Source organism: Siphateles boraxobius, unplaced genomic scaffold (assembly GCF_051911475.1).
Source record: "Siphateles boraxobius isolate OS27281-9 unplaced genomic scaffold, OSU_SipBor_1 22, whole genome shotgun sequence".
In the NCBI taxonomy this organism is placed as follows: Eukaryota; Metazoa; Chordata; class Actinopteri; order Cypriniformes; family Leuciscidae; genus Siphateles; species Siphateles boraxobius.
The window spans coordinates 2,958,301-2,974,458 of NW_027508833.1; the positions used below are offsets into that span (position 1 = coordinate 2,958,301).

The 16,158-nt window shown below is 37.8% G+C and overlaps 1 protein-coding gene across 2 annotated transcripts in view; it reads right to left on the reverse strand.

The window, feature by feature from the left end:
- The window catches only part of alk (ALK receptor tyrosine kinase), a 510,023-nt gene that overhangs the window by 103,865 nt on the left and 390,000 nt on the right, over positions 1 to 16,158 (reverse strand). For both annotated transcript variants that reach the window (XM_077238337.1, XM_077238336.1), the window contains one exon: positions 4,247 to 4,374. In XM_077238337.1, coding sequence (XP_077094452.1) covers positions 4,247 to 4,374 — 128 coding nt within the window. The remainder of the gene's footprint in view (positions 1 to 4,246; positions 4,375 to 16,158) is intronic.

A 16,158-nucleotide genomic window follows, 5' to 3' on the forward strand; every position in this document is an offset into this window, starting at 1 on the left:
CATTGCCTAAGGAGACACCGTTTTAAAATCTAAAGTCTCACTGTCCATTCTTACCACTCAAACACCCTAAGCATTTAAATGGATATTTGTTTAAAGATTTTATTCCTGCTTATTAAAAATTGCATTACATTAAGATGTAGCTAAATCTACTGTACAACAGTAGGCAAATTTAATTATTTCAGTCAATTTCTTAAAGCTAAACCGAACTTTTATTTTGACGGGTTGCCGTGAAGACCTTTGAGTTTCTGTGTGTGTTATGATATGACGATAGTTTTTCTCAAATGAAGCTGTAAAATGCTCATGAAGTGACACTCAGATCGGCTCTGGAGAGGAAGTTCATCATGTCCTCATATCGTGAGGCAGCAGAGCCTGAAACCTGCGCGAGCGCCACGAGTGCTTCTGTGTGTGTGTGTGTGGTAAATTGAACCGCGCGTCTGCGCCATTCATTCCCACAGGGAGAAGCAGAACATGCAGGGTTAATAGCCACGTTTTTTTGCGGTTTAATATTCACAGACACTAGTATAATACATCGTGGTCTAACTTAGGCTACATTGGCTAAAGTGCTCCTAGTGAAAAAGTTAGTCTGGAGCCTCGATCGCGCTTAGATAAACACTGAAGCGATTGAAAGCAGCTATTAGTGGGTACCGAGAATATAAGTTAGCCGGTACTGCAGAAATGCTGGTATCGTCCCATTTTCAAAATTTCAGTACCGACTTGGTAACTTACCGAAGTAACATTACCGGTTCTTTTGACAACACTAGTAGAAGAATTAAGTTACTCTTGCCTTGGAGAAAACAACACAGGAATAGCGACAATTGTACATATAAATTACTACTTATAGGGCTTGAATTACAACCTGTGGGCAGTTTTTCTACATCCTTTTGTGAACGTCGTTTTACACTTGTATGCTGCACAGCGGGTCATCTTAAAAGTACCGTCGAAGCTACCAAAATCTGTATAACGGCCGTTTGAGCCCTCTGCTGGTAGGGAATCGTAAGATGGCCGCTCGAAAAATCAAAGAAAAAGTCAAGAAAAAATAGCCGAATAGCTTAATACGGGACCATTTTGATTTCATGTTTACTTCAAAATGGTATCACTGTCTTACTCTCATGTTAGCTTAATCAAATTTTTATAAAAAAGGGGTACGTGACCCTTAATCTTTGCAACCATTAAACTAAATTAGTTATAATTTCGACCACTTCTCAGTGCATTTAAACAAGTTAATTATAAGCATCTTATAAAAGTGATGATGGTAAAAATAATCGACACAGGGACACTTTCTCTGAAGTCATATGACTCACAGCGAGAGACGATGGAAAATTAAACACCTTCACTTTGCACTCACAGTAAGGCACTGCAGTGGCCGTTCACTACTGTTCCGCAAGAAAGGGGGAAAAAAGGAGAGGATAACTCAAATGGATATATAATATAAAAGGATCTCATCAAACATCTGCAGAACTGGGCTCAGCCTGCTAGACACATTTTTATGATAGTGGTGTAATCAAAATCAGATTTGCTGGAGGGAGCAAAAAGCAGATGACTCAGACAGCAACACACAGGGAGTGAGTTAACGTTTTATGATTGGATGATCTACACCTCCGCATTGTCTCGAGTCTGAGGTGATGGCAGTGCTCATTGTAGCTCTGCTGAGATAAGGTGACAGAGCTTTTGAAAGCAAATATTTGCACCGTGAGCAGTGTGCATGCAACATAACCAAAAATATCTATTTTCACTGCCATCTCAAGCATCTCTATTACTATTACTTGCTCATACCTTGAACAAACCAATAACTGCGTTACATGTAGCCACATACTAGAACTCATTCAGGAGAGATGTGCTAGTACTTTCTTTTTTTTTTTTCTCTTTTTTTTTTGGTCTGTTTATTTAATAGGGATAATGCACATTAATGAACATCTGTATAAAAATACTAAAGTGAACATGCCAGATTATAGCAATATAGCTAATTTACATCCATTTTGCATGCAATCATAACCGGTAGTGATAGATTCCCCCTTTTTTACATTTGAGCCCCTGAAAAACTCTCTGCATGTCCCTCTATACATTATACCGATTTTACACAAGTATCGGATCGGAACTCTGTATCGGCAGATACTCAATATTCAATGACACGGATTGGGGGCAAAAAAAAAAAAACTTGATCGGGACATACCTAATTTTAAAGTGTTAAGGGTTTAAATTACTTTTAATATTTGATCAGATCATTTCAGCTACTAAGGACAATTTTTACAAGTAATATTACGTTTATTTTACATCAATGTTGATTGTCATAATCAAATTCAAATCACACAGATAATTATTGTTTAATTTTGTATTTCTTTCTTTATTTAAGAACATAATCTATCTGTTGGCTTATCTGTGAATGCATATCTTTTTCTCACCAAAGCTTTAAACTGATTCTCTGACGGCAGCCCTGAAGCAGTCATTTTTTATTTATTAAAAATACTAGTTTAACAGGGCAACGCTCAACACCACAACCACCCAGAACACTTTAGCAACTAATTTGAATTATTCATGCAAACAACCACCCACATTTTAGCATTATGACAGAGAGTTTTCAACCACTTACACTTTCTTCAAAAAACATGAAAATGTTGTCTTATTTTGTCTCCTGTTAATTCTAGATCATTTAGCAAAGCTGATATGCCAAAAATAGAGCAAAACATGGTCACATTAACAGCTCTTTTGATTACAGCAATTACTTCATTTCATTAAGGGAAATTTCAAGCCTTATCAACCACATCTCTTTTGCTTGCACACACACACACGCACGCACGCACGCACGCACGCACACACGCACACACGCACACACTTTAGGGTGGCAGGTAATTCGAGCTCTAGAGGCAGGTGCTTCAGGAAGGCAAGCTATGCTGTAAAACATGTCAATCTGCTAAAATCTATTATGGCAAGTGAGGGTGGATTAGAGCTGGAGATAGAGGGCATTTAACAGCCAGAACAGGGGAACACAGCGTGCCTCAGGACGAGAACAGCCTGTCTAACGTAGTGACCCCCGGAGGGATTTTTTGGGGCCAAAGAAGAAAAGAAAAAAAAACTGGGCTACCGAGCTACACAACCCTGAAACAATTAGAGATCTGTCTGCCTCTGAATTTGCATGACAAGCAGCGTTCTGTTCCCTGCGGTCAGACATGGGCAATTTCCCCGCCAGTTATTGAATCAGGAAGCAAAGAGCAGAAAAAAAAGAGAAAATTAAAACAGGGAGAAAGAGGAAAAATTCAAGTTGCTGCCGTTGATCTAAAAAGCATGAATGCTCTAGTAAATGTTGTAGTTCAAATGAGGAAGTAGCATGAGGCAGTTGCTCTCCTTACATAGGTTGAGTGTTTAAAAAAATACATGCAGTCCGCTTGTACAAAGATTTGCAGTGAGGCAATCACATTGCTTCTGGGCACCAAACTTGCATTACAATTTTCTACCTATGATTGAAAGGTTTGCAAAATTATTTGGGATAATGATGTGACTTTTTTAGTACTTTGGCAATAATTCGAAACTCAGACACATTTGCATTGCAATTTTCTGCCCTGTAATCACTTGCAATATTTTATATTGAAAGTTTATGACTTTATGAGGTTTTACAGAAACTAAACAGTCTCATTTTGAGTTCTGCCTTCCGAAAATCAAAAGGCAATAAACTATTTCTTTCTTTTGATCATATTAATATTAAAGCAGAAGATAAAACATAAAATAAAAACCACAGACCCAGTCAGTCTTTGATATTAAGTATACTTTTTGGGCCAATAACTAAGTTCCTAGATTAAAATAGTTGATCCTTCAATCCTAACTCCTAACCCTACCCATAACCTAACCCTTAAAATCAGAGGTGGGTTCGGTGAATAACACTGATGTAGAAGCACCTAAACCTGATTGTAAACTTGTCGCTCAAATGTGATTGGTTGATTAGAATTTTGTTCCAGGATCAACAAAGCTGTTCATCCAAGAACATTTTGTACTTGGTTAAATCATGTTGACCACCAAATAGGGGTTGTGTGAACCCCTTTTGATGTGAAAGTGAAGAAAACAACAACACTTAGATCAAAGAGTAGGCTTGTTTTCATAATTGATTTTGAATTTGATTTTGGACTTTGGAGTACAAATTTAAGCTTTCAAAGACATCAAATAACAGAAAAACTTTCCAATGTCTACTAACATGAAAAAAAAAAAAACGATGTACTTTCAGAAACTGAAACATTTCTAATGGAAAAAAAACACTCACTTATGGTGCAGTTGGTGGTGAAGAGGGGGTCATAGGTCGCTGTCTCCATGTCGCCGGGCTGGTTGTAGCTGGATGAAATCCTGAAGGGTTTGCTCCGAGCTCCCAAGCTGAGGTGCACCACTGCCCAGCTGAAAAGGAGAGAGAGAACCAGCAAGATCAGCAGCAGAACCCAGCAGCACGGCTGATGCAGTGCCCGCACTGGGCTGTAGGAGGTCATGGTGGCCCCCGGGAGACCGTCCCCAGTTTGGGCCAGTTCAAAAGTCTCTGGAGATCTTACAGAGGGAGACGTCTGGCCGTCTGACACCAAACCAGACGCCTCTGCCATCTTAGGGTCATCCTCTGCTGCCGTATCACACATTCCCTATATCTTCCAGATATCCACGCTGCTTATGGAAGCTCTGCCAGTTGAAATCAATGGGCAGATACAGTACGTGTTTATGTGTGTATTGTATAGATGCTGTCTCCACTGGAAGACACCTGTGGAAGAATGCATGGATGCGCAGTTGCTCTGTGGGTTTGTGCGTTTTTAACCAAATTACCTCTCATGAGGAAGTAAATGACCTAGCTAATTTTATTAAGCAAATTTCTTAGATTTCAATTTGCCAGTGGCCAGTGACCAATGATTTTAGAACCCTCCCTCTCTCTTCTTCCTCTCCTGTGCTTTTCTTTCTCCCAGACCTGTAACCTGTCTGTTGTGTTGTTGTTTCGCATCTCACTGCGGGATTTGCATTGATGTCTGATTCGCCCCAACAACAGGAGTCGAGACCCATGACTAAGTGGGTGGTGATCCTCTAAACAAACACGCAGACAGCTAGCAATCATAGGGAAATGAAGACAGGCTCTGAAAGAAATAATGCACTCGGATACCCTTGAGTTAAGATTCTTGTTCCACATTTGAGTTTCCAACAATCCAGTGTTTGTATTAAAGTCAATGTGAATTGCTGTTTTAAACCACATTTACTTTCACAATATGTAATTTTTTTTTAATGTGAAAGAGGACATTTAATAAAAAAAAAATAAAAAAAATATTGAATGTTAGATGTGCTATAAATCATGCTTAAAGTGGAATAACCCACATTTATTTCCATTATATGCATACATTGTATGCAAATTGTATTTGTTGTAGTTTCCATTCACCAAAGAGGTTTACCCTTAAGGATTTCCACTTCTGAGAACCCTGGATATGTGAAAAGAGTCTATTTGTATTATCCAGTAGCCAAAGTTTCAGTCTTTTCAGAGTTTTCAAGTCTGTTTTTCTCTGTAAAAAAATATTAGCTCACAATAGGACCATAATAAGATAAAAACAAAAAATAGTCTTTTCAAGCTCTGAGGCACAGCATTAGAAGATGGCCCGGCTCCAGCCTTGAGATGCAAGGTGGGCCAATTCATATTCCTGGTGCTGGAATATATAAAAAAAAAAAAAATGTACCCCTTCACAGATTTTGTACATTTATTTTTTTAACAAAAGGAGCAGGTCTTCTATAAACCAGGTCTTCTATACAATCTATAAACAAACAGAGCTCAACGCTAAGGAGTTTACTGGTTATACTTGCCATGACAACATTTTCACTGGCCAGACCACAAACAAACAATCAATAAATAAAAATAAATAAATACATAGTTGCATAAATGGTATCTTAAGTAATAATGTTAAATAAAGACAAGTAAACAGTCAGTAATAAAATAAGAACAAACGAACAAATTGTATGGTATGTCTAACAGTATTCCTGTATGAAACACTAATGTATACATTAAATACATAATAATCCTTAATAAAGCTAAATAAGTTATTCAGTCAAGAGCAGATTTGAGTTTTTGTTTTTCTATTGTCCTTTAACATTAATAACACAAGACAGCAGCAGGTATATTAAGCTCATATCACTTTAAGACCAAATGCATGGATCCGACACACATCCGATTTTCTCCCAACTGTTTACATTCATTAAGACTTTTTATTTTAACTCAGATAAGACTGTGTTCACACAGATACGTGCAAAATGGGCATTTCGAAGTCATTTTGTATGTACTGTATTTGTCCATTTAAGCACGATAAGACACAAAATAGAACTCAGTTCGGTAATGGCACGCTGACACAGCTCTTTGTGTGTACGCTTAGTGTGTATTCGCACAGAAAACTTTGGCTTCTTCTCATGCTTCAACGGTTTAAAATCATTTGAATGTTTGAATGTTTATGAAGACCAGGAGCCGGACCTGATTGGTGAACGTAATTTCACCAAGTGCATCATGTTCCTGGATCAATCAACCAATCAGATTTGAGGGGCACGTTTACAGTTTGTCACATTTAGGCTTACAATCAGGGTTAGGTGCTTCTACGTCATTGTTATTAACCTATCATTTCCCTCTGATTTTAGGGATAATTTAATGGTAGAGATAGGTAAGGAGTAGGGATAAGGTTATGGATATATTTTCGGACAGGAATGCTGTTTCAAGGTCAACAGGGGTTCATGATCATGAGTGGGTTTTGCACCAGGTATAGGAACTCAGTTATAGGAACTAGTCACCAGGGCAGTCCCCCGAGAACTAAATGTTCCCCTAGGTGCCATTGTCCTGGTTGCATCTACACTGCCAGTAGGAACTCAGAAGTGACGTAAGCAGGCCGACAGCGGCATTATTTAAGCGACACAACAACAGCGACAACAACTGGTGGATGAAGGATACCGTGATCGGAGCTGTGTTTTTGTTGTGTGACTATGGTTTCTCGACAACTGAGATGGAATGTACATGGATAAGTTATGTGATCTTTTTGAAAATGGCAGGTACTGGTGTTTCGTATGGCATGCGTTCGGCCAATCAATGTACACTACTGTCACTGGTAGTTCCTGTTGTGCTGGGTTAGACCCTACTCTGAAGTAGGAGCTAATTTAGTCCCCCCAAAATATGTTCCTATAACTACAATTGTTCCCAGAAACCACTTACTGTAACATAATGTTCTGCTAGACACTTGCTATTCATCTAATAAACCAGTCTTGAACTGCATGGAATAAGGAGTTGGCCTACAGTCATATCTACATACTAATTTAATTGGACAGCATTGTCATTAGATACACTGTATGATAATAAAGCATACAGTACATGCTAATGGCATTGTTCATATACTGTATAATTTTTGCGCCGTAATTGCCGCTTTACAGAAACGCTTCACTGATAGTCTGTCTCCTGGTGTATTATTATAGTCAATGTTGCATAGAAAATGACATTTTCCAGCTGACTGAATGCTCAAGAAGAGTAAAACACATGAAGATCATGTTAAAATCAAACTTGATGAGCTCTTTTTGAGATACAAGTTCCCAGGTAGTCAAATGCTGATACAGCAAAATACATTAAAATACAAGCAATGCCATTCCATAAAAAATAGAAAAAGAAAAATACTGTTCTTTACTACCAAAAATGTGTAAACTACCACATTTTCAGGATTGTCATATTTGAGCTGAATATTGTGTCTTTTTGTTTAATCCATTTATTTTAATTTAAGTTTTATTTACAACAATATACTCAGTGAATCAGTAGAGTACTACAAAAATGAAGTAGAGCGAGACAGAGACTGTGTTTAAATTTGCATACTACCTGTCCTAAATTGTATATAAGATAAAGAATTTTTGAAATGTGTGTTAGTGCATACTGTACTTTTTGGCTAATGTTTCCCATAATCCAGAAAAAAATAAATCCACTTTTAACTTTTTCAAGCTGCCATAAAACATTTATATGAGAGCCCATTTCTGCCACATAAGGGTCATAAAAAGTAATAATTATAATATCAAAAGTATAAATTGTGACACAAAAAGTAATAATTACGAGATTAAAATAAGTCTAAATTATTACTTAAAATGTCATAATTATGATATAAAAAGTCATAATTATGAGTTTAAAAGTATTAATTATGAGATACAAAGTCAAAATTTACAAAAAATCTAAATTATGAGATTAAAAAAATCTAAATTATGAGATAAACATTCAAAATTATGACCAAAAAAATCATAATTATGAGATTATTATTATTTTATTTTTTTATCCATGTAATAATCAGCATAATGTAAAGTGAATCATTAATAAACCTCTTCTCTTTATGCCGGGGTCGGGGAAGTATATTGGGTTATCACCACCTGCAAAATTAGCAAGCAGTCCAATTATCATATTAATTTCCTCTGCTAATGAATTCTGAAGATTATCATTATGGAAAACAGGGTGAGATAAAGCAGTAAAACACCTTCTTGATCTGCTCTCCTCCAATGCTGTGATAAGCATCTGTGCTTCTCTGTAGCACCTCAATTAAACATTTTGATCTAATTAATCAAGTGTCCTGTGGGACATCCCTCGACTCCAAATAAAACTCTCTCAAGCTAGAGTTATTAACATGACTAATAAGCACTGCCACTGATAACATTTTTCATTATTATTAGCATTATAGCTCATAAAACATCATCATACGGACCGACAAGCTCTAGAACGCCAGCTCTGACCTTTGAGTGTCTTTTCATGTGGACACGCGGGCGGCCATTACGAATTCAACTTTAATATATGGGCGTCGACCAACTCTTGCAGGTCAATTCATCATGTGCGTCTCATTAACGATCTTTAATTAGATTTTGCTATTTCGGCTCATGCTTTGTTACGCTTTCGAGGTCACCAAGGCCACCTACAAAATGTGTTTTGCTTGGTGTGGGTGTTTGTTTGCGTCAGTGCAGCCGTTGTTATTGGCTATGTGATATATATATATATATATATATATATATATAGGCAGGGAATTACACACCTTGGAATGTCGCGACTGACCAATCAGAATCAAGTATTTCAGAGAGCTGTGTAATAAGCTGACTTACTACTATGTAATAACAATTAAATTAATAATTTGATACAATGTGTGCATACAGGTTTGTTTTTACATTGTACTTATATTTAAAAAGTACTTGCATGTAATTAAATCTATAATTACACTGTTGCCACTCAACCTGACCTCAATATAGCAAAGGTTTTGTGCAAAACAACAATTATACCTTACAAGTATTATTATTGTAAATACATTGTAATTAAAACCAACTAATATAAAGTGGGACCCTACTACTACTACTACTACTACTACTACTACTACTACTGCTACTATTACGACTACCAAATACCATTTTAAAATTACATTATTATTATTATTATTATTATTATTAAGTATTGGACAACAATTAATAAAAAAAAAAAATATATATATATGTGTGTGTGTGTGTGTGTGTGTGTGCGTGTGTGTGTGTGTACATAATATGTGTATATGAGTGTGCACTGTGTATAATTATTTTGTATATATAAATACACACGCCTGCATGCATATATTTAAGAAAAATGTGTTATTTATATATATATATATATATATATATATACAACATTTATATTTATATATAATATAAATTATGTATAAACATATAGTATATTCATGCAAATATTTCTTAAATAGATATATTCATTTTTAGCACTATTATTATTAAATATCATATTAACATTATTATTGTTTTAACATTATAATCATAATATATGTGTCCTTAATCACAATTAATAACTAATAGAAACATAAATGAGTAACATATTTTCCAATAAACAAAAATGCATCCTTCTATCATGACACCTCAAACTGCTGGCCGACTGCATAGGCAAAGCATTATTCAGAAGAACAAAACGTCATTTGCATGCTAATGTTCAGGATGAACGGCATGAAGCCAAGGGCAACGGATCCTCAGAATCACAGTAGATAGATGAGATCAATATAGGAGGAAGCAAACCAGAGGCTCGGGCCTTCAGAAAAATCGCACCGCCCATTTAAGTGGCATTGATTTTGACTGTCAAATCACATGCGCGTAACAAGCTGGCAGAGATAGACTGCACAAACTGATGATTAGATGCAGCATTTTGACAAGGTGGGCCAAATAAATGCTACTTCCTCAAATGGAATGGAATGTATTTAAATACAATCAGAGAGGAAGAACTTTTTTTTCACCAGTCGTTGCAAATATGGCAGTTACGCTGGCTTACTTGAGATAGGACGCAGTCGTATAGATCAAATGTCAATCCCGTTAACATTTTAATATATGTGCTGCAGTAGGAATCTCTGGAATCAAACTGAAAATGTCTCAGGTCAACGGTTAGCAGTTCTCAAGAGCACAGCAGTGACGTTTCCTTTGCTTTTCTCAAGATGACATCAACTAAAAAAGAAAAGTGGATTCATGAAGGCGAGCTAGCGTAGTGGCAGGGGTCAGCGGGGCTAATTGGTCGGTGAAATCACTTGCAATTAATCTGGAAAAGCAACAATTACATTCTCTGATATTTGTTTATGTCCAGGCACTATTTTGCAGAATACTGTGCCTTGGGAATACGCTTGTGAATACATAGTGTGCTGGTTATAATTCCCTGCTGGCTAAAATTAACAACCGTATACTTCCGTCTCTGGCTCATGTCTCCTGATCTCAGGCAAATTACCGCAAGAGATGAAAAAACTGGCATTCAGCTTTACCACTGCACTCTTCTAGTGAGTGATGAAAAAGAACAAAGAAAACAAACAAGAGCAAAGTGACAGAGAATAGAATAAAGTGAAAAAGCACAAATAAAAGAGCATGTTTACCACCAGTTGGCATTTCCTTTGAGGACTGATGTTTGCCTCGTGAGTTAATAGCACTGGGGGAGGATTTGGAACGAGTGATTCCTTTGTAATTGTTTTAATAGGACACAATTTGTCAAAAAGACTTATATATAAAGACTGATTAGTCAAATATGTTGAATATTGAAGGCAGCATAGCGTTACATTTGACCATGTGTGTGTGTGCGTGCGTGTGCGTGTGTGTGTGTGTGTTTGTTTTTGTGATTTGTGAGGACACAAATGTGTATAATGACATGCACTGGTATTACAACTTGAACGTGATTTATGAGTACATTTCCTGAGTCCTCATATTTCAAATGGCTTTAAAAAACATACTAAGCAGTGTTTTATTAAAAATGTAAAAATGCAGAATGTCTCCTGTGATGGGTAGGTTTAGGGATAGGGGCAGTGCAAGGGGATAGAGTACACAGTTTGCCCAGTATAAAAACCATTACGCCTATGGAATGTCCTCACAAATCACAAAAACAAAGCTGTGTGTGTGTGTGTGTGTGTGTGTGTGTGTGTGTGCGCGCGCGTTAGTGCATACTGTACTTTTTAGCTATTGTCTCCCATAATCCAGATAAAAAATGATAAAACAGAAATAAATCCCTTTTAACTTTTTTCAAACTGCCAAAGCATATTTGTATGAGAGCCCATTTCTGCAACATTAAGGGGGAAAAACCAAGTCAAAATTATGATTTAAAAATTGAAATTATGAGATCAAAATCTCATATAATTATGATAAAAAGTCATAATTATGACAAAAAGTCGAAATTGTGACTTAAAATATAATTATTTTACCAAAAAAGTAAAATTATGGCAGTCAAAATTGTGACTTAAAATATCATAATTATTTTACAAAAAAGTACAATTATGGTAGTCAGAATTATGACAAAAAGTCATAATTACGATATTGAATCTCACTCCATGTGTTTGCATCTCTTGGTCTTGGACAAATTATGAGCAATAGTAAAATTGAAGCACCACTGATGACAACGTATATCATCCCCAAACAAACCTTGATGGATAAAACCATCCAACCAAAGTCCAGTCCATTATTATTTCCAGCCACATATTATGTTTCCCTTCAGAAATGCATCAATCTGTGTAAGTTATGTACACTGCACATGCCATTTATCTCCAGCACATGGAGAAACAACACAAATATGACCAGAGCAGAGCAAATATGAAAAGCTGCAGTGGTCTATCAAGACCGTGAGATACTGATCTGGGTCTTGACCGCAGTGTTATCCAACAAACCCCTCAATGGCCAGAACCTGACTCACGTTACACACACACACACACACACACACACACACACACACACACACACACACACACACACACACACACACACACACACACACACACACACACACACACACACACACACACACACACACACACACACACACACACACACACACACACACACACACACACACACACACACACACTATCCGTAGCACATAGATGTAAACCTGTGTTATCTCTCAATCCTGCCCTACGTCTTTATATAATCCACACAAGCTGCTCAAAGGTATCAGGGCAGGGTGAAACGCTCGGCCATGTGTGTAAATATTGTACGGTTAAAAAGAGCCGGACACAGTGGGCGTGTGATGGGAAGTGGAATGTAACCAAGCAGACATCATTAAACTGTCACTGGACATGGATGAGCTCCCGTATCCCGAGCTGTCCTGCTCCATCCATCCGGACGGGTGGAGCGAAGGGTTAAGCGAGGGAAGCATGCCAGTTGTGAAGGAACGAGAGCCAGAACAAAGTAGGCTTTGGGTTGCTAGCTGCCAAACGTAATGTGGGAGTCCTGAGTGTGTTCGCAAGGGTGCCTGTGAGTTTAAATTCACTGGACTGAATTACTCTGGCAGAGCTAATCACATTATACCTGTAATTGGTTTTGCAATGTGTCTGACACACTTAGAGCTCGGCACACAAGATAGCGGTAGACAGAAGCTCAGGTTGTTTATGTGCTCAAGCAGACTTGTGTGTCGCTGTGCAGACATGTTCATACTCACTCCTGTAATCTCTGCAATATCTCACATCATTTGACATTTAGGCACTTTTTTTGCTAAGCAACAAGAAACTCTTTTCTGACTGAAACTATCTATCAGTACTATCTGCACACACACACACGAAAAAGTGTTTTTGAGCTGTGGCTTGAGCTGTGGGTGGCACACTAGTCTTGCGTAACCAGACCTTTTACTAAACAACAGAAAGTCTGCCCCACTTATTCTGGCCAAGAACGGCCCACTCAGGGGAAGAGAGTGTTTGATAGACATGTGAAATAGCCTGTGAAAAGTTGATATGCTGTTTAGTAGTGGGTTCACATAATGGATGGATGGAACAATCTTTGGAGTTTGTAGGGATTCCACTTCTAAGGATTCATCAAGGTTCCAGTGGGATCTAGATAGGTGATATAGCACGTCTGCTTGGAAAGCTAGGAAGAGCTGGTAGACCATTTTGGAGATCAACAAAACGCCAGGATCCTAAATAGATATTACCAGATTGATATGATCAGATCTATTTTTTTGTTTGTTTGTTGGCTGATTGATTTATTTATTTATTGATTGATTTCAACACTTTATTTGTATGGTCCTTCAACAGACATTCTGCTAACTAAGTAACTGTGCATCTACATGTCAACTAACTCTCAGATTATAAGCAGACTCTTAGGTTAGGGTTCTATTAGCTGACATGTACATGCAGAGTTACTTATAGTCAGTAGAATGTCTGTTGGGAGCATCAAAATAAAGTGTTAACATTAATGTTGACAAAAAAGTAAATGTAAATGTAAATAATAATAATAATCATAATATGTTAAATGATCACAACAAATAAAATAATAACGTTATAACTTATACATAGACTAATAATAATCGTATACTTATAATGAATATATTAACTTACTTATTAACTTAAAACTTTCATTTGAACATTTAAACATTCTATGTAAATGCTTCAGTTAATATATATAAATATTATTTTCTTGCATACATTATAGAATAAAATACACTACACTATATAATGTGAGGCATAAAGTTAAGATCTCTTTCAGGTTGGTAAGCGGTGTCAGATCAAAGAAGACACATTTCTTTACTTCTCTCTTGAGACTCACAGAGTGTCAGTTGCTTTTGAAATGCTCTCGGTGGTTGTAGTCTCTCACTCGTCTCATTCCTCCTCTGTCTCCTCTCATTCACTGATCTTCAATGGAGCTGTCACTGTTAGCTTCACTTTATTCTGGGTTTAACCCCAAACACTATTTTCTTGACTTCTTATCTTCTGTTCAATTGGTTCATGCTGTTGTTGTGCCGATGCAATTGATTTAAGATAGTTTTTCAATGATAAAATACTTGCTCCTTGATATGCATAGACAACTGCAAGTAAACCAATTCCTTGGCTAGTTTGATTCCTCTGATACTTCTGAATGACAGATCAAAGGGTTACACTTTATTTCGATAGTCCACTTTATATTATACTAACCTACGACCAGATATTGTTTTGTGGTCTGGATCAGCACGCATTGTTCAACTGATAGAGTTAACAGTGCCATGGGAGGATGCGGTAGATGAGGCATATGAGAGGGAGAAACTGCGGTATGCTCATCTGGCCACTGAAGCAGAACAGTGAGGATGGAGCGTCCAGGTTTATCCAGTGGAAGTGGGTTGCCGAGGTTTTGTGGCACACTCTACAACCCGGTTCCTCAGAGACGTCGGATTCAGTGGCCAAGAGTTGCGTCGCACAGTAAAGAACTTATCTGAAGCAGCAGAAAGGAGCAGCAACTGGCTGTGGTTGAGACGGAAAGATTCTAGCTGGCTGTGTACAGGCCGCCATGCTACGGTTTCGTAGAATTCTTGAAAACTTGAAGAGTCTGTTGGTTTATTTGTAAGGGTTGTATAGTATTTACAGTCATTACGTTCCTGTGTATATTGCGTGAATGACGGGTGGTTGGGCAGATATTGTGTTTTGCGGTAGGTGGTATGCCATACGGAACCGTTGCCACTGAAACTGCATATTAACGCACCAGTGGGGCTCGACAGCCTTAGTCAAACGGGTTGGCGTGTATGGTTGGGTTGCGGAGAGATTGTGAGATTGTGGTTAGGTCTCAGCAGCAAGAGGGAAGTAGAGGTCAGTAAGCTGGGCTGAGTTGAGTGGGGGACGGAGGGGGGGGGGGACTCTGGGACGCCAGAGTCACTGTCGAGCCCTCTTGAGGTGTCGTGGGCTAGTCGACGAAACACTGAGGACGGAAGGTGCCCACTTGAAGACCCTAGAGATGTTCCCTACTCCGCTCAATCCAGAGGGTTGTTATGGGGGGACCACACTGTGGTTGCTGCCGTTGTGTGTGCTGACGCGCAATACACTGTAGCTATTAACACCAGACAGAAGGAGATTCACGTCACCAGAAGGAAAGAAGCGTAAATGGATGGAGAAGCATATATTACTGTAAAGCTACGTCTTAGTTGGTGCTTATCTTGGCGAAAGCCGAGTACAAATCAGTATGATTTTTAACACCTACTCTCGTGTAATGTAAATCATTTATACATTCTACTAACTATAAGTAACTTTTCAACTACATGTCAACTAACTGTCATTAGATTATTAGTAGACTGTAGTAGACCGTCAGTAGGTTATGGTTAGTTGTTAGGGTTTGGGTTAGGAGAATAAGTAGTTGCAAGAGACTTGTAGTTGCTAAGTTACTTATAGTCAGTAGAATATCTTTTGGGGGACCAACAAAAAAAAAGAGTTAGCAGATATTAAGCAGACAGTCTACTAATACTCTAATGAGAGTTACTTGACATGTAGCTGCAAAGTTACTTATAGTCAGTAGAATGTCTAAAGTGGACTATCGAAATAAAGTGTTACCGATCAGAGTGTTTTGACGAGTATTCCTGCTCGTTACTTTTCTCTCTCGTGAAACACAATAACTAACAGCCTCATTAGTTTCCGTGTGCATTCACACCATATTGAAGACATTTAAACCCATTAAAGAGGTTGATTTACCTTACAAGATACATGATGTAAAACACGCTGATTTTAACTCCCATGTATAATTCTTGTAATGAATATGTTGTCGCTGTGCCCTTAAGTCATGAAATTGCTGAGATGAAAGAATATGGGGGAGTCACATCACATGACAAGCGGCTTGCATTTTCAGACCGAATTATGGTTGAAATTCAATTACCCAGGACCCTCAGACTTCAAAAAAAAAAAAAAAAACTGCAGCTATGAATGAAGGTCTGGGTGCTTTTGTGAAACTGTCAACAACACA